We start from the raw sequence: 20507 nt of genomic DNA on the forward strand, positions 1-20507 counted from the left end.
ACACGAAGGGGTCCTCAGCAGAGATGAAAGAGTATTTAATTAGAACTTAAGCCTTCTCTTCTAGGTAGCTAACAGGTAATCTAGTCTCTTTGTACACTCTAAGAAAAGTGCAGAATGCTGACATCTAAGAAATGCAACCTTACCTGTATTCCCTGCATTCAGTTGGCTTCTGAGGACCTTCTTCATTGAAAAAGTTTTTTTAAGGAGGAGGTGGAGGAGGAAAAGAAGAAGGAGAAGGAGCAGGAGCAGGGGAATAAGAAGGACAATGAGGAGAAGAGGAAGAAGAAGCTTGAAACACAAATAGCTTTTTTAAAAAATATCTTATGCCAAAGATGTAAAAGATGCAAAGATTTCAGCAAACTAGAGAAGCAAGCTTCCCACTGCCAAGTTTTAGGATAAAGAAAACTCTTGAGTGGTTTTCAATTGTCTGCTGTAATAAATGATTAATTTCTCCATTACATTATATTATATTACATTACATTACAGAGATTAGAAATGATATTACCTTCCTTTTATATTCAATTTTATGAGTCTCTTGTATGACAGTGTGTTGTGAGCCATACAAATGGACCAGACAGTTTAAATAAACTGTGCCTAACACCAGGCTCCTCGTGTGATGCGAGACTCCAGATTAACCCTTTTCTTGATGGGGAGAAGGGGTTAGCTCTGTTCTGGAAAGGGGAATCAGAGGCCAATACTAGGGGGTTGGAGGCAGCCAGGGTGCTGGTTCTGCATTGTCCAAGTGTGTGAGGCTTGAGGAGCCACCCTCTCACCAGATCAGGCCTTTTTAGTTTCCCATGACTGTCATTCAAGGTACCACAGACAGGGAGATTTATGTATGTCACCAGTCACTGCCTGGGCCACAGTGACAGAAGAGGACTTGTTTTGGGCCCATGTAATATATGTAGTATAGTTAATATATAGAAGTGACAAAACTTCCTTTATTAAAAATATTTGTTTCTGCATTAATTAATGAAATTTTATTATTGGCTAGAGTTTTTATTTTGAGTTTTATATATGTCACATCAGAAGAAGTTACAATTAAATTCAAGGCATAAGGGAAACAGTGCCCATACAGGAAGCAGGAAAGAGACTGAAATAAAGAAATGGTTGGTTAAATAAAAGACCAAATTTAACACTACCGATCAAGGGCAGGTAACGTTTGAAACAATAAAGTTTTATAGCTCTATTGACAAAGCTAAAGTGACTCAGAAACTTCAAGGAAGCAATGTGGGAGAGTAACACTTTACCAGTTCTTCCATAACTTTTGCTGTGCTCTAGAACCAAAACTATCAATGAGCCTTCAGGACACTAATTTGGATTCCTCAGGAAATGTGGATCTAGGCTATAAGGTGGTCTGCTCAGTGAGCCCTCTGAAAACAATTTTCCAAATAGTTTGGTTTAAAGCCTTCTTGCTTCCCTCTCAGTTCCTTCTGTTCTCTGTATCTGATCATGTCTTCCTCATGACAATGATATTCTTCTTCATGTCTAAGTTGGCTTTGCTTCCATTTTTGCAGCTCTTGGTTTCTGAGTTCTTCCAAGAATCTGAATTCTTCCTGATGTCTCATCAGATCTTGCCTCATTAGCATTACCTGGTGTTCATGCCTAGCTGCTTCCATTTCTGCCTCCAGTTTCTCTTTGGCTTCTCTGATGTTTCTATCAACCTGCCCACACTGCTGCTTTTCCATTTTATCAAGAGCATTCCACCGAGATGCATACTCAAATTCAAATGTCCCAGGTTGAGCAAAGTGTGGTGGCTGTCCTCTTTCCTTATGATATTGCTGAGTTTTCTGCATTAGCTTCTCTGGAAAGCCATCTTCTTCATCAAATGGCTTCATAGGCTCCACAATGAAAGGACGAGGGATCCTCTAGCTACAAACTGAATGTTTGCATCCCTTTAAGAGTCATATTTTCAGCACTCAGGAGGCTGAGTTCCTGCACAGCCTGGGCTACATAATGAGTTCAAAGCCAACATGAACTGTTAAAATATTTTTTATTTTAATATTTTTTAAAAGGTGGCAACCAGCTGTGGCCTGCAGGTAGGACACACCTGGATATATTTTCTCATAGCTCAGGAGGTCAGAAGTCTGGAATCCAGACATCAACAAAATCATGCTCCCTCTAAAGGTTGCTAGGAAAGAACTGTTTCCTTGGTTTATGATAACGTGAGTCCAGTCTTCATATGTACCCCTTGGGGCTTGTCTATGTTCAAATTTCCTCTTCATATGAGGATCCAAATCATACTGGATTGGGGTCCATCCTACTCCAGTATGACTTCATCTTAACTAATTATATCGATAACAACCCTATCTCCATATAAAGTCACATTCTGAGGTGTTGGGGGAATTAGAACTTCAACAGTGAAATTGGGAGTGGTGCAAAATTCAACTGGTACCACTCACCCAGGTGAGTCTTGCATCTTTAGGCTCTCCATCCAAACACAGCAGGTAAACTGTCATGTATGTCAGGCTTCAATTCTAATCACAAGACTAATTCTGTCCCCTAATCCTAATCCTTTGGAGAGGAAAAGAGCAAGCTTGTAGGGATGCCTAGGTTTACACAAGAAACCCCGAAGTTAATGTGTACACTCTTAATATTCTGCCCTGTTTTCATTCCTTCTACAAGTGAGAAGTCTTATTTCTGTTTTTTCATAGGAGCTCCAGTCCTTGCTTTGCCTTTAACAGAGTCTCTGGGCTTCTGGTATAAACTTTTCAGTTTTCCATGGCAGACCCTGTAGCCTCCTGAAATAGCCCTGTACAGGATTCTAAGGTGAGCTCCAGGCCTTTGACCTTTGACTGGATCCTTTGGCTCTCTGGTGTGCAGACAGCCCTTTTGCACTCTTCTGCACCTGACTCTGCCAGCAGCCATTGCAAGCATACCATGTAAATCTGTATATATTTATATATTTTATATTAAGCCTATTTCTCTAGTGACCACTGACTGCTACAGGAGCCCCGAATCTCCTCAAGTCTCATATAGGATGACTCCCTGACCCCAAACACAGATTCTGAAACATTATGCTCTGTGGGCATCAAAGCCCCACTGAATGTGTTGGCGTGGAAAATCTCTTGAGATGCTGCTTGGTGGTTTAATGTATTTGTCTTTTAATAACTTTCCCCCCTGAATTTTGAAATTGTTGACCAAATACATATTCACTGTATAAAACTTCGTAACAATTTTGAAGTATGTATTTTTTACTGCTATAATCCCCTTACGTGGTTGGATACTGCTAATATTCCTGTATATTTCATTTTGCTTTTCTTCTATGCGTCTATCTGTAGGTTGATAGATAGTAGAGAAATTGTAAAAGAAGGCTGATAATTTTCATATGTTTCTTCGTCCAATTAAAGTCCCATTATGTCCTAGGATGATTGCAAGTTCAATCCTGGGAAACCTTATAAGCCCCTATCTCAAAGTTAAAAAAAAAATTATTTTTTTAAAAAGGCCAGGAATTTGGTTCCATGGTAGAGTCCTCCTTGTTCCATGCCCAGTATTGAAAAAATATGCTAATATGAGTATTTCTACATATTGTGTAAAACTCATACACATTATGTTCAGTGGTCTTATAATAATACATTATTCATATTTCCTTTATTTTATTAACTGTACCCTGGTTTGAGAGCTTTATGCTTGCTTTGTAATTTGGAGCAAATAAATATTCAATAATATTTGATGATTACATTTGCTTAGTGTCCTGAGCCAGGGATTTAGCTCAGTGATGCTGCCACCTGCCTCACAAGCACAAGGTCCTGAGTTCGATCCCTGGCACAAACAAACAAACAAAAATCCTCAAAAAACATTTGTTTAGTGTCCTAAAAGTGCAATTGCTGTGTTGAAGGGCACATGGGCTTTGAAAAGATCTTGATAAATACTGATGATTTACAACCTGTGTCTCTTCTACTTCCTGGTTCTGTGTTATCCTTGTATTATAGCTGCACACCATCTGGGTACACATTCCTCATGGAGTGAGAATGATTGCTCTGGTATTGAGGGAATATAGAACTAATTTCCCCTTTTTTTTTGCCACTAAGCCCGCAACAGCGACATCCCCCTTTTTATTCACGTCTTTTGTGATTTCTTTCCTACTGCTGCTGGTGAAGCCTAGTGAAAAAACACAAAGCCAAGAATTCTGAGAAGAAAGCATGGCCAAAAACCAGTTACATGTTTTTTTTTTCTTTTTATTGAGTTTATTGGTACATTTTAGGTATACAGTACAGTTACATTCATCATTGGGATCTTGTACCTTTACATGACAGGTCTTGGTTCTCATTTTTCAATTGTCCCTGCACTCCCTTCACCCCCTCCTCCCCTCCCCATTTACAAACACTTTATTTCCATTATTTTCATTGTCTCACATTTTTTTCTTTTCCCTTATTCCCTTTCCCCTACCCTTCCCACTTTCCCTATACCTTTAGCCCTTTTCTTCCTATACACGCTTTTTTTTTCTTAAATAAACCTAATCTGTAACAGGAAGGAGACAAAAAAAAAAAAAAGGAGAGGAGATGAAATGACCCAAACTGATTGTTATCTGCTCATATTTCCTTCTAGCTACTCATGGAATATAAGCTGCAAAAGGCAGATATTCACTATCAATGGGCTCATTATTTCATGAGCCAGGAAATTGGGAGGTGTTGGTAGAAATCTTGGCCCAGATTGACCTTGAGGCCACCTCTAGGAAAAACAGTACCCACAAGACCATCACTACCTCCTGAGTAACCTGGGAAAACTTTTCTGGCCAACCTCTCTGTTCCTTGGTTTCATTCATTTCTTTGCTATGAAGTATTTTAGATATGTGAGAAAATGTACTCACAACCCAGCTTAGTAAATAAGACATCACAAATAGTGAAACTTTGTGCTCGTTCCTATTACATTCTCATCTTTTACCTTCACACCCCTGTTCCCAGAAATAGCTATTATTTGTAATTTAGTGTTTATCATTTCATGTATCTCTTTATTCTTTGCTTCATGTACATGTATCACTAAATACAATATTTCTTTGTTTCCTTGATTTTTCACTTTTGTTAGGTACTGTAACCTGCTTTTTTTGTTCCACACAGTCTGTGAAACTTATTCATGTTGAATATGTAGCTGCAGTTCATTTATTTTTGCTGCTGTATAATATTCTTTCATATGCATATGGCATTTATTTATCCAATTTCTTAATGATAGATAGTTTTTAATTTTTCCTTATTAAAAATACTTATGCTACACACATTTGCATACATCATCTTGAGCAGGTTCCATTGGGTTTCTACATAGTTGTGGCCAAAGGTCTGCCCATCATTGTTTCTATATATAGTCTGTTTTATCTCCAAGAGACCTGCATTAGAGGTCCCACTGCTGTACAGCCTCCTCAACTCAGTGGTATCAGACTGAAGGTTTTGTTAATGTGATGCTTTTTCCTTTGCATGCCCCTATTACCGGTGACTTTTCAAACCTCACCATTTATTTTGTGGTTATCATGGTTCCTTTCCTGTAACTCCTTCTTTTGTTCATATCACTCACCCATTTTACTTTTTAAGTTGTTTGCTCCGTTTCTGAATGGACAAATAGAACTGAAATGAGCATCATGGCAACCCTGTAAAGGAGAAAGTCATCTCAAAGGGGCAGGAGCTCTTGCAAGAGAGGCCGATGGGTTCAAGCGATGATAAAAATCAATTAACCACTGGCCAATCAAACCACAGCACTCCCCCTGGTGGTGAGGGGTCCAGGAACATCTCCAAATAATCTGTATTTTAGAAATGACTCTGTATGTAGAACCAAGTCAGCCTAGCTCCCCCAATGAATTGATTCAGGGGCTTTTACTACAAGCATCAGAAACCAACTCTAGCTACTCTAAAACAAAATGGCATTTATTGAAAGGGTGTAGTGAAAGGGTGAGAGAGTTAAAGAATCAGGTGTGAAAAAGAGCTTCTGAAACAGGAAATCTGCCCCACAGCCATTTCCAGAACTGGCCTGGTGGAGACCTTGCTGACCAAAAATGCTGTAGCTACTCTCAACCACACATGGCACCATCATTGACTTTGACATTGGAGACCTTACTGAAAACTGTGACGAAAGCCGGGGATTTAGCTCAGTGGCACCATGACTGCCTTGCAAGCACGAGGTCCTGAGTTTGATCCCCATACCAAAAAGAAAAACCAAAAAATAAAACTGTGACAAGAGTGATTTTACCGTTGTAGTGAAAAGTTTTGAGTGGATTCAGTAAAGAACAGGAGAAAGGGGGGTGGCAACACCCTCATATAGAAAAGTCCCCATAAAGGAGAGAAATGAGCCAGGAGAAAGGAGCATGGGGTCAAGAGGGTTTTTTAAGAAAGCACTGTGACAGCATGATTGCATACTCATGGGAACAGTCATGCAGAAGAGAGCAGATGGTCACGGGAGCAAGCTGCTGGAGCAGAGGGAAGGGGTGGCATGTTTGCATGGGGTAGCCCAGCTTCCCAGAGTAACAGGAGGAAAGTGCAATAACGTGGGGACAGATGCAGCTTGAGGGAGGTGGGACTGAGCAGTTCTTTTTTTAATCCTTCTGTTTTCTCTGTAAAATAAGTGAGGTCAATTGCTGATGATTAAGAAAGGGACCAGGGCTTAAGAACAAGAGAGAAATAAGAAACACCATCAAATTTCCAAGGCTTGTATTATTTTATTCCTGATTTTTAAATATTCTATGATAAAAATTAAATTAAAATCTCTTTTTAAATGTTCTAATGAACAAAACAGAATATAAATTATATATATATATATATATATATATATATATATATATATTATTTTTTTGTGTGTATATATATATATTTTTTTTTTTTAAAGCAGTCTAAGCAGTCTGCCAAACAACTACACTGAGTCCTGGAAAATCTCTGTAAATTACTATTTACCTTTCTCCAGAAAAGGACAGAGAAGCTAACATCTGCTTGTTCCAAGCTGAAAGTCCAAATTGTTGTATTGACTCACCTTACCTTCAGAGAGTACAAAAGGAATCTTTCAGAGCAAAGGGAAACCAATGACCATGCCATGTGGCAAGTGCTGCATTTAGAAGGAAAGGGGAAGAAGCCAGATGTAGCCTGAGTTTTGCTCTTGCTGAACTTGAAATAGTCTTATAGCAGAAGAAGCAAATAACCTTTATGGGTGTGTAAATAGCACCAGTTACTCTGCCAGCCAGCGGACCCATGGCCACTCACTGGGGCTGTTTCAAAACCAGTGTTTTGAAACTTACTGCCCACCCTTGCTACCTCCCTTCACCCTCTGAATTTCAACACTGGCCTCATGGTGCAATGTTTATATTCCCTGGGCAAAAAGAAGCCTGCTCAGAAGCTGGAGCTGCAGCAGGCTTCCTGGCAGCAGCCTCCTCCGGCAATTTGATAGTGTACAACTGATTTCTAAATAACTTGAATTCAAATTTTATTTTCAGCACAAAATTTTGCTGGGCCACACATTTTCTCTTTAGCCCTTTTCCTAGGATGACATTCACTGTGAGTATAAAGAGGAGCAGAAATTTGTCTCTAATTTGTTCAATTTTATTTAAAATGCTACTGACCTTCCCTCTCTCCCCCTAGCCTGATTTCTTTTGGAGCTGATCTAATTTCTTTAGCAACCTGTGCCTGTGGGCTCCTGTTAATTTGTTAATTGAGTTAGACTGCTGCCAGAACATTAGAAGACCTTTATTTGAGCTCTATCCTGTGTCTAAGGATGAACAGTGGCTATAATGAATTGTATTGGTTAAAAAAATGAGAGCGGATGAATTATTATAGACCAAATGTGACACTGATGACAGAAAATCATTTGGAGGGGTTGCCACATTGGCCTCAAAACTGTGGAGCTCAAAGCAGGCCTGGAAGGGGGGTAAAGGGTGACTTTTATACAGCACTCACCAATCCTCTCTCTTTTTTTTAACTTAAAAGAAAATTGCTAGATTAAATAAGTTTGGAAGGGAGATGCTGGCCTGTTTTTATTACTTTGTCTTTTAAAAATGACACATGCAAGTTATGCAAATTTCTGGATACCATGGGATTTTAAATCTTTTTATTAAAATGTTGGCAGTACATAATGGTGACATTCATCTTTTGGGGGGGCGGGTTGGTACATTCATATAGCATGTCTTAATTCTTTTGACAAGGCATGTTTTGGTACATGTGTACATTGTACAATGTTTGAATCAGGGTGGCAGCCTCTTCTTCCGGAAGCTCTGACAATAGGTGAGGTAGTGAGGAACCTCACTGGGCTGAGAGGTGTGACTCAGCACCCGACTCCACGGCATTCTCTGTCCCCCAGAGTCACAGTTTCGATGCTCTCCTCTGTGACTCAGCTGTCATGACCTCTTTGGGCAAGTACCACTGCATGTTTTGTGGGCCAGGGCTCTGAATCTGACTGCAAAGCCTTTATCAGCCAAACAGATGGACCAGCAGCTGCCACTTTCCCGGGAAACCAGGAGATCCCCCTGGGTCAGCAGGGGAGGGTTTCCTATGAGGATACCACGCGTAAAGTCCTTTGGGATGAAAGGCATTCTGAGGATGTGAGCCATCGCAGCAAAGCTCACCAAGCCTTCTCTGAGTTGATATAAATAACTGCACGGGCAGCAGATGGGAGGAGAGCCAAAAAGTAATGAATACGAGGACAAACAAACAGGCCTCCGGGATGCCAGCCCAGCCACTGCAAAGCATGGTTGGCAACGGGCTTGGAGGTGGCAGTGGGCGAAGCTATACCAACAACATTGCATTAATCACTTGTGAGTGAAAGGAGGAAGCTCGTAGAATAACACAGCTCAAATAATTAGGAAGGCTGCACTACATAAGACTAGAGCTTTGATTTGAAAGGGGCATTGCTGTGAAGCATGTTAATTTGTCTGATTTGAAGTTTAAAATACTAACCAACAAATCAGAAGCTATATAATGGACATTTCCTATTTACTAAGCACTTTACTTGAGAGATAACACGAATGTGACAGCATTTCAGCACCTTCCCAAACCCCAACATAGAGGAAAAAGTTAAGTGAAAATAAGTGCAAAGAGGAGGAAGTCTAGCAGTGTTAGGTATAACAACTAACTCCTATATAAAATAGTCATGTGTGTGTCTGTGTGTGTGTGTGTGCACATGCATGTGTGTGCGTGGCACGTGGGGCTACTGGACATCCAATCCAGGGGTGATCTACCACTGCACTACATTACTAGTGCCCCTACTCTGACATTATTTTATTTTGAGACATGCATGGTCTTACTAACTTACTCAGCTAGGACTTGAAATTTCAATTCTCCTGCCTTAGCCTCCCAAAGTGCTGAGATTACATGCATGTGCTACCATGCGTGGCTAAAATAGTCTGGATTGCATTGATGGACTCATATTAAGTATTAGGGGGAAATGAGATGAAACTAATGGAAACACTGAGAAACAAGAAAATAAGAAAGGCCAGGTTGGCTTGACCTGGGAAGTCCGTTAAGTTGGTGAGCCTAAGCCAGTGGTGGAGAACCTATGGTATGCATGTTATTTGTTTTTCTTTTAAGACAAAATATTTTAATGTATAAATTGTTTTTTCTAAACTAAAAACTCAGTATTCAGGTTTAATTGTAGTGTTGGCACTTTGCAATGAATAAGGGCTTTAGGTTGCAGTTTGGGCACTCTTCTCTAAAAGGTTCACCATCACTGAAAAGCCATGGGTTGCAAGAAAGGAGAATGAGGTGGAAATGGGCATTCTTACATTAGGCTGTGATAGTGACACTTGCCCTCAGTAAAAGCAAGCCCAAATCCTCTTTGGATAAAAATATTCCCATGGTAAGCCCTTAGGATTCTCACAAAGTAAGATAACAAAATGAGTTTTAAATCCAAGAACATGAAAACACAAGCATACAGGCCACTATAAGTGAAAATCAGCAGTAACAATGAACAACAGAATTAAATCCCCTTCCTTCAGGTAAGGAAATTGTCAGGCTCAAAATAGAAGTAACAATGGGTAATTGTGTAAAGGCTGAAAAAAGGAATTGCAAAAATAACGAAGATTATACAAGTAATTAGTAAGATTTTGAAAAAATGAAAAATAGAATTAGAATCAATTTTTAAATACCCAATTCACTGGATGGGAAAACAACAAATTAGATATAGCTACAAAGAGCATTTTATTTATTTCTGTATTTATTCAGTCTTATGAAAGGGAAAATCATGCTCTGTCTGATGATGCCTGGCTGTCATCACATTGGAAGTAGTGATTCTAGATTTAATTTAAAATTTAACTGTGGAATCGAACTTTCAAATGATCCCTAAAACTCCTTTAATCCAGGCATGTCTGGGACTTCTTCCTGTCCAGGGTCCTCTCCTTCCTCCATCCTTGCTCCTGTCTCTCATTCCATTGTTGGCACTGTATTATCATCACCATTTCCTGACCTTAGTCAGGAGCTCCTGAAGGGCAACAGCTGAGCCATAATCATTGACTACAATGTTGATACATTCGACTAAGTTTTATGAATTTTCACCAGATTATTGCAGAATAGTGAATGTTTGCAAGAACCTTTTGGAATTGTTATCAGATTTGGCTTGTCTTTAATTAGGACACTACTGAATGTGCAATCAATATTTTAGTAATTATGTATAAATAGTCCCTGTTATAAATCAAAGCTTTGGCTTTAGTAACAAGCCCTGCCCTTGGATACCACCCTACTTTCATGTCCGCTGCCTCAGTCAGTGCTTAGCACCATTCTTGTATGAAGCTGCACATTGGGTAAGTTGAAAGCATCTCACTAAAGCAGGGCAGAGGCAGCCCTCTTGGCACAGCTGGGGTAAATCTTCAGCACTCCTCTCATCAGTGGGAGAATCCAGCCTCCATGCTTGAACGCAGGATTTTAGCCAAAGGCTGTGATGATTTTGTGCAGGCCATCATAACCTCTTGTGTAAAACTCTCCAAGGAATTTTCGGGACCTAAGTTTACTCAATTCGAAGTAAGTTCTGCTTTCTTTAAGATTCAAGGGCAACACAAGTAAACAGAGAGTGGATATCAGAGTGTTCACCACAAGCACCCACAGCTCCTCCTTTACGGCTCCTCAGTAGACTGACTCACTCCAACAGGTGTAGCCCTTGCTCTTCCCCAGGCATGGTGCTTGGTTCAATTTCATCAGAATCACTTTTGGAGTTTAGTAAAGAATGCAGCTTCCAAAGCTTCCCTCAGGCCTGCTGGGCCTCTCTGGTGTGTAAACTCAAGGAATCTTGTCCGCTCAAAAGCACACTGTCAGAGCTAAGGAGGGGACTCTTGTGAATATCATTTATTGAGGGGGTGTTACCCTCAGAAGGGAGGGTGGGAAAAGATGGAGGGGGTTAGCACAGATGTGGTCATCACTGGATATTGACTTCAGCCCTGTCCCACAGGGAGCCTGCAAACCCAGGCTGCCTCTTAGAGTTACCCAATCAGGATTCGAGGAAACTGACATTTGGTAGCCCAGCTCCTGGAAATACCCCATCCCTTAATTTTCTAATGAGAGAAAACTGTTATCGTGGGCAAGAGACAGCTGAATTCACACACACACACACACACACACACACACACACACACACACACACACGGACTTTGACAATTTATAATCAAAAGGTGAAGCACCAGACAGTCTTCTCAGCCATGCCCTCTCCTGCAGCCTGCATTCTGACATGTTCAGCACCAGAGGATCTTCTCGGCCAGGCCCTCCCCTGCTGGCACCACTGCCGCCATCTTCAGCGCTAGAAAGGTAGCCACGCAGGCACCTCTGAACCCCCCAACCTTCCCCTCACACTTTTAGACCTCCTGATTGTACCAGTCTTTGGACCTACTCTGTAGAGGCAGAGGTGGTCATAAAGAGTATTTTCTGGCACTTTCAACTTTGAACATCTTTAAAGAGTGGTGGGGGAAACTTATAGTAGAACTGAGTGGAGTTCAACCCTTTAGGAGGTCGGAGAACTCAGTCTGGGCCTTGCAGCCCTAGCTCAGTCTGCTTTGTGGGGTTCTGCCACCAGCTAGCTGAGGTCAGGGGACTCAGCCCTGCAAATGGCAGCACATTTATTGTACACATAATATTGTATATTATGACAGCAGTAATATAGTCTGAAAGAGGCCCTTTAAACTCATTTTTGTTTCTTTCTTTTTTTCATCCTACTCTGCAAATTCTTTTTTTTCTTTTTGTTTTCTTTCTCTAACTCAGTCTCTTACTCCACTACAGTATCCCTCACCTCTCTTTTTGTTTCTGCTCTTGTCTTAATTCATATTTCTTCTTTTATTATTTTTTTCTCTTTTCTTTATGTTCTTTTCTTATGTTATTCTAACTCACTCAAGGGTTACTATATTTCTATTTTGTTTGTTCTTTTTGAATTTAACAATTTCCTGTTGATTGTCTGGTCATTCTACATCTTTTAACTTCATATGAAACCTTCTCTAATTCTTATACTTATCTGCTTCTCTTGTCTTAACTTTGTTTTAAGCCCCCATTGTAAATGATAAATATCCTTATTGAAAAGTTTATTTACTGTAAGCATATTTTGGATTGCTTCTTGATTTTAATTTAATTCATATGGTTTGAAGGTGACAGACTGATGAATACCATAAGTGGTCAATTTGCAAATTGTGCTTCATTATATTGTGGTGCTGATTGTATCAATTAGGATAAAGGATTGTGATTGATTCAATGAGCTGTTTTCTTCAGTATGATGAAAATGAGAATGTCTATGAGTCATTAGAGACCCATGGGCTGCAGCCCAACTATATCAAGAAGATTTAAGTAATAATCTAAAGGTTAAAAACTAAGGATAACCCAACAATAATAGTAAAAATGAGAAAACCCTTAAGCAAGATACAGGGACAAGACTTCCAGTTCACCAATAGCAAATAGTGGGGCAAATGAGGATGAAAAGTCTGATAGTGACTCGTCAGGACACCCTGAACTCAAAGCACAGGAAGTAACAAAATTGATCAATCAGGCTCTAAAGAAATATAAAACAGAAGTAATTTCCCAGATAATCATAGAGATGACAAGCAAAATGAAAGTATAATTCATGACTCTAGAACAGAAACTGAGAGGAAAATAGATGAGCTCAGGACCATGATAGAAGCCATGAATGCCCAGCATAAGAAAGAATTGGAAATAACAAATGCCCAATACAAGATAGAAATGGAATCCATAGGACAGATTCAAGCAGATATCCAGGAGATTAAAAACTCCATTGAGCGTGTTCACAAAAGAATAAAAGAGTCCGAAGATAAAATCTCAGATATAGAAGATAAAATTGCAGTCAGTGATCATGAAAAGAGAGGTCTCTTAAAAACAGTAGGAGATCATGAGAAACTGATACAACAACTCTTAGATAATACTAAGAAGAATAACATAAAATTGATAAGAATTCAAGAAGTAGTAGGAGAAAATGTAAATGACTTAAAAAAGCTGTTCACAGAATTAATTATAGAAAACTTCCCAAATAGAGGGGAAGAATTTGACATACAGATAAGTGAGGCATATAGGACTCCAACTAGCCATGATAAAAAAAATCTACGCCTAGGCATATAATAATCAAGATTCCAGAAACCCCACAGAAGAACAAAATACTACAAGCAGTAAGAGATAAGAAACAAATTACATGCAAAGGAAAGCCCATCAGAATCACAGCAGACTTTTCAATACAAACCCTTAGGTTAAGGAGAGCCTGGAATGAGATATTTCAAGTACTAAAAGAAAACAACCTCCAACCTAGACTGATGTATCCTGCAAAACTTTCTTTTAAAATGGATGGGGAAATAAGATATTTCCAGGATAAAGAACACCTGAGAAACTTTATGAATACCAAACCAGCACTACAACGAATTCTAAACAATATCCTAGAAAAAGACAATGAAGGTAACAACACAATGAGGCTCAACAGAGCAAATCAAATAGGCAAGCCAAGAAACTAAAAGGAGAAGGCGACAAAAAACAAAACATGATAATAATAAGTTAGTGCATATCGGTTATGACCATAAATATTAATGGCCTCAATTCACCAATCAAGAGAAATAGACCAGCAGAATGGAATAAGAAGGAAGATCCAATAATATGTTGTACACAAGACATGTCTAGTGTAAAAAGAGGCCCACAGACTGAAAGTGAAAGGACAGAAAACTTCTTCATGTAACAGGAGCTCCTGCCTCCAAAAAAAGCAGGCGTAGCAATCTTATTCACAGACAAAGTAAGTTTCAAACTTAAACTTATTGAAAGAGACAAAGAAGCTCACTACATCCTTGTGAAGGGAGCAATTCAAGAGGAAGAGATAACAAATAATTTATTTTTAATTTATTGAGTATGTAAGAAAGTATATATGCTTTTTTCCCTCTTTTCTTTTTTTCCTTTTTCTTTTTCTTCCTCTGATGCTGGGGATTAAACTTGGCACATTGTTCTGGCTAGGCAGGTGCAGCACTATTGAGCTAAATCTCAGGCTTTACATTTCGTATTTTTAAAATTTATCAACACATTAATCCTCATCTCTATATGTTGGTCTACCAAATTGATGAGTTATTTTGGTTCTCATTTTCTTTGCTTTTTTATTTGAGAATTTATGAAATCTGTGTATATGAGTAGTATAAAAAGTATTAAGGTCCATCTGTCATTTTCCTCTTTCATCTCTGCTATGTACAAACTTCCTTTTCTGTCACTACAGCTTGTTTGGTTGGAAATTTGTTAAGATAAATGTTGTTATGTTATCAATATATCTTTGTACCTATTTTCTACTGATGATGAATATTAATTTTTAAGTAAATATTATTATAACTATACTTAATCATGAATATCATTTAGTATCTGATACATATTACAAATTCTCCAACTCCTTCAAAGATGATATTTGTTTTTTCTCAAATTATACAAATCACCAACATTCCACACATCACTGCACTATTTTATTATACCTAAGTATATACTGTATTGTAGCAAATATGTATTGTGTATATGTGTGGGGGGTATGTTTTTACATATATGTGTGCACTGTTAAATGAGAAACATGGGCATGAATGTGGTAGGATTGTGCACATTTGGCATATTGATAGTTTCTCTGGCAACCTTATGATTTCTTTAAATTACATGCTTGACTTCATAGTCATTCATTTGGGAAGAATATTACATATCTATTGGTGTTAAATTCTATCATTATGCTTATAAAATAATAAAAATAAGTATGGGATATAATAAAATAGAAACAGAAAAATCTGATCTTAAAAATGTGAATTTTTTTAGTTGCTTTTGGATTTCAAATATAAGTATTTTTTTTTCTGTGGGAAGTTTTGTTAGAAAATGTAAGTGGTACAATCAACAAGTATATGATATTTATCAATTAATTAAACCAAGGAGTTTATAAATCATAAAATTTTGAGGACAGTTTCTCAACTATAATATGTAACTTTGTTTTACTTATAATTACATTATTTTAAAAATATTATAAGAAAATGAGAAAGAACATAATGTTTGAAGATCATATCAAACTAATGTATTTCAATTTAGTTACATAAATTCTTGTTTATTTCATATCCTTTTTTGCTGTCATATATATGTATATTTGAAATTTTATTTAGTATCTTCATTTCTTGTTATCATGCATCTTTGCAATCTTTAATAAAAAAAAAGGTGAGCTACTGCATATCTCTCAGTTCTATTTCAACATTGCATCTGCTAATACTGACCACAAAGTCTTTGCTTTGAAGACAGCAGAGACATTATGAGGAGGCTTACTAACTGCTCTTTTAAACATTCATCACACTGGATGTGGTGGCGCATACCTGTAATTCTCAGGCTTAGGAGCTTGAGGCAGGAGGATAGCAAGTTCAAGATCATCTTGGGCTACACAGAAAGTTCTAAGCCAGCCTGGACTACGTAGCAATAGCAAGACTTTGTCTCAAAAAGAGAAAAGTGGTTTTTAAAACACTGATTAGTGTGTCCAGAATACTTCTCTCTGCTCCCTGCTTGTTCCAGGCAACGCCAAATACATCTGTTTCTCCATGAATGAAAACCCCACTGGACCTGCAATACCACCTATATCACGTTAATTCTCACATAGGTCATGATGAGAAACCTATATACCCAACTCCATTCTTGCCTTTAGTTCAAATCAAACTAAAAGACCCAGCCAAAAATTCCAATAGGAAATGCAAACAAAAACCTCATTTACCAAAAGAACTAGTTATTTACCCCCTGGAGGCATGAATAGTTCATGGTTTACTCTGAATCAGGGTGCTGAATAAAAAATGCATGTGTTAAATATATATTTAAGCCTTACTTCAGACAGATGACTAATGGGTGTGATGCTGTGTGGGTTTTGTTGTTGTTGTTGTTGTTGTTAAGCCCACAGAGATAATTATTTAGCCAAACTGTTAGCAAAATTGTGAGGAAGCATAATTTGTGAGGAAGGCAAGGATAGTATTTTTCTCTCCCTGCCCCTTCCCAGCTGCGATTGACACAGTTGTAGAGTAAAAAGCATTTAGTTTGCATCTATAGATTCATGACAATTTATGGGGAGGAAATCCACAAGGCTGCAACTTCCTTAACAGCCTCACTGAGGGTGCTCCTTCCAAACTTCCAATCTGAAGTGCTATGATCTCTTTTCTTCATCCCCAGGGAAAAAGCCTATCTTTCAAGCTTACTATTTGCAGAGAAGAGGTTGGCCATCTGTAACTTCTCGTCTTTTTCATTTACGAGCTTTTAAGGCCTAGGAACAGTTTTGAACCACTGAAGGGCACTGCTGTGCATCTGACTCTCAGTCTGAAGACAAGAGTAACAGATATTAGGAGCAGTTGCAGCCTGGTCATTATGTACACACAGCCTACCCATAACAGAGGTGAAGTAGTCAGGGATATTTCCCTGCCAGGGGAGGAGTTAGATCTAGACCCAGACGGGCTCATGGCCACTTCTCCCCAGGGTTCCTGAGCACTGTCCCCATCTTATCTTGTGGTCCTTTCCCAGAAAGTCCTGTGGGTTTCTTTTGACTTAGGAATATACCAACCTTCTTGAGCAACTGAATTTCTGCACAGCATTCTGGAAAATGTGTTGTCCGGGAAAAGTTAACCTCTATTTGGAATTTATTTATTTTATACATTATTCCAGCTAATCAAAATGTTGTTCAAGAAACACAACAATAAAGCATAATTTTGGTTCATGAGAATACAAAAATCTGTTTCAGCAGGTATGAGCAAAAACTCAGCTGCATTCTGAATTTCCACTTAGCTCCTCCTGTGTATGGGATGCATAGCACAGCATTTCAGGAGGGAGATGGGAACAGTCACAACATTTCAATCTATGTGGGTCAGCAGGCCTTTTGCATGGCACCAGGAGAGCTGCCTTCCTTGGAAACCTGTAGCCAAAGGCTTCACTGCCTTCCCTTCCAAGTAGCCCCCACCTTCTTCCATCTGCATCTTATCCTGCCGAGATCACTGGCTACCACCCATGAAAGCCTACAGACCCTGCTTGGCTCTGCAGCACCTCTGAGTCATTCTTAGAGAGTATGAAGAAATAAGAGGCAGACTGCAAGCACAAGCAGGCTTAGTCCTGGAGAAGATGGGGAAGATGTTGGTGTCAGACACTCTGTCTCTCATCCACCTCTTTGATTAGCTTCTACCCCTGATCTTTTCAAGTTCCAGCCCCTGCCAGCTGGGAAGTACAAGAATACCAGGTGCTTGTTCTTTGTAGAATCTACCAGTTATCTGGAAATGCCTTCTCCCCTGGCCACCAAAAGGGAATAAAGAATGCCATGAAGATTTAAACCACCATTAACGAAGACACTGCTTTATTTAAAAAGGCATTTTTCTCTTCCAAAGGCATATTAACAAGCTGGTTATTTAAGTTTATGAAAACACATAGCATGAGCTAGCTGCTGTTGTTTTTCTGTGATTTTTCAGAAATAATGGTAAGTGAAGAAAAAGACATGAAAATTTGAGGATTTTTTTCTCCCTGAAGATGAAATATGATTTGCATTCATGAGTTTCAAATATAGTGAGAAATATTACCTTGAAAAATATATCAAAAGTAAAGCACTTTTGTCTTTTATTCTGAGCTATTAACTGTTAAAGTGTTTTTGTTAGGGAAATACACTGATTAACTCACAACTAATGACCACAGATTTGTAATAAAGTACCTGGTGATTAATCCTATGAAAGATGGGAGGACGATTCCTCCATTCTCCACAACTTGACACCCTCCTCCCTGCAGCCGATTCTTACCCACCCCACCCCTGCCAAGTAAAAAGAAAAACACCAAAAACCTAAAAAGCATGTTTTTGCAGTTTTATGACCCCATTTCCAGAACTCAGTAGCCCATGGTTACCTCCATTTCTCTTGGGTCACTTGCTGGGCTGTTTGAGGCCACAAGCTGCTATGGGCCTTTGGTTTCCTTCTGGACCCACTGACACTGCACAGCCAACAGCTTGAAGAATGGACTCTGCTTCCTTCAAGCTACAATCCATCGGTGATGGCAAACCTTTTAGAGCTCTCATGCCATAGATTCACCGCCACTGGCCTAGTCGCTGCGGTGGATTCCATGGCTCCTTAGTGAGTAGAGCTGTGCTTCAGTCTCCTCATCTGTGGCAAGAGAATATTTATACCTACGGTCTGGGTATAGGTTTGCTCTCTCCCAAGAGCAGAGCCTGAGTAACAATTTGGGAACAAATACATTATTTGGCAGGTATATTAGTCTCCTAGGGCTGCCATAACAAATGACTAGGGATGCTGAAATAACAGCATTGTATCCCCCACAGTTCTGGAGGCCAGACAGGTTGGCAGGGCCCTGCTCCCATGGAAGGCTCTAAGGGAGAATCCTTCCTTGTCTCTTCCTGGTTTCTGGGGATTGCTCCCTGTCCTTGGTTTGTAATTGCACCACTCCAATCTCTGCCTCCGTTGTCACACAGCTTTCTGTTTCTCTATGTGTCCCTTTCTGTGCCTTACAAGCACACTTCTTGGGCTGAGGGTTCACTCTACCCAGTTTCATCTCAAGTCATGCTTTAATTACTTCTGAAAAGTTTCTATTTCCAAATAAGCTCACATTCCGAGGGTCCAGATGAACATGAAATGGGGAGGGAGGGCTGTTCAACCACGAACAGAGCTTAAGGCTCCCTTCAGTTCCCGCACTCTGGAATTACCTAATGCTGAGAGTGAGACTGACCCAAAAGGCAGGGAAGGGGGATGTCCCAGAAGAGAGTAATGTGGCAGGGGCTCCATTTGCTGCTTGACAGAAAGTTGATCAGAAATAATTTCTAAGCAGTTTGACTCGCACTTCAAGATTCAATTCTCTGAGAAAGGGCAAATACAGCGGTGCAGGGAGGTACTTACCAAGTTGTAGTCATCAAGAACATGGGGTACATTAGAATCATCTGGCTAGGGGTGGGCTGAGGGCTTTTTACAAAAAGCTTCTGCCCAGGAATTCTGGAAGCAGGGGAGAAATGCCTTGAAAATAAAATAATCTCTTCAGTAAAGTGCTGTCATTTCTGCGAATGTTTTATAGATCTCAGGTGTATGACTTCTATTTCAAACCATAGATAGCCACTTCCTGACAGGGAGTTGCCTTTGTTTGGGGGAGGAGGTGTGGGGTGAGTAGAGAAAAGAGAATATTCACCAGAAAGCAGCCAACTGAAAGGGCAAACAACCCAGATCTCACTCATTTCACATTTCCTGGAACAAGCCTCAAATTTGTAGCCAATGGCAAATCAAGTTTTGCACAGTAGTTGAAATCACACGTGAAATACATGGCTGAGCAGAGAGCCCTGTTAGGAAAGATTCCGAGGCTGCCTCTGGGCTAAATGGGCAGAGAGCCATGACAAAGTCACAGTGTGCCACCAACATCCACAGGGACTCATGACATAAGTTTGTCATCCCTGGTAAATAGCTTTCTTTTTTTTTAGGGACCATTTTCTAAGTATGTTGTTGTCAGACATAGGTAACATTTTCATGTCCTGGTAAAAATATATATATACAAATAAAATCATAGAAATGAGCTATTTCTATGCCATTACTTGTTTTCCATATTTCTAAAGACAGCTGGTTGCCCAATGTACAAATCTTGTGATTTTTGAATCATAAATTCTTAGAGGCAAGGCACTGCATCTATTTATACTTGCTAACTGAGTACTTGCTTGGTATCAGTTGTGTAATCAGGATGACTGGGTCTGGGCCAGGCCTGAGCTGAGCAAGTTGGAGTAGGGGTGGGTGAATGAACGAGAAGTTGGAACAAGGGTGTTTTCATCCTAGTTCTGCCTTAGACGGCAGCTTCACTGCCCTGACTAGTTTATTTCAGCCCCCAACATCTACATTTCTAAAATGGGAGTAATGGTTCTTCCCTTCTCCTCAGTCACAGATTGAAGTAAGAGAGTACAAGGCCCTGTGTGGAGCAGGCAGGCCCTGAGAAGAACTGGGCTTGTCTTCAAAAAAATCATTGCTGCCCACAAATAAATACGTGAAAAAATGTTCAACATCACAAGTCATTCAAGAGACGCAGATAAGAGCCACACAGAGATTCCACCTCACCCCAGAATGAATGGCTGCTATCAAGAAATCAACCAATAACAAGTGC

At 39.5% G+C, this 20507-nt stretch overlaps 1 protein-coding gene across 1 annotated transcript; it reads right to left on the minus strand.

The window, feature by feature from the left end:
• Positions 1-1361: 1361 nt before the first annotated feature.
• LOC117283739 (paraspeckle component 1-like) lies at positions 1362-1838 on the minus strand. The gene has a single exon (XM_033757392.1). It carries the CDS (start codon positions 1836-1838, stop codon positions 1362-1364), a length of 477 nt encoding a protein of 158 aa, XP_033613283.1.
• Between the last annotated feature and the right edge of the window lie 18669 nt (positions 1839-20507).

This window comes from Fukomys damarensis, unplaced genomic scaffold (assembly GCF_012274545.1).
Source record: "Fukomys damarensis isolate Sample0158 unplaced genomic scaffold, DMR_v1.0_HiC HiC_scaffold_30, whole genome shotgun sequence".
Lineage (NCBI taxonomy): Eukaryota > Metazoa > Chordata > Mammalia > Rodentia > Bathyergidae > Fukomys > Fukomys damarensis.

Coding starts and splice junctions, on each gene's coding strand:
- LOC117283739 (XM_033757392.1), bottom strand. CDS start 1,838: ATGAAGCCATTTGATGAAGAAGATGGCTTTCCAGAGAAGCTAATGCAG.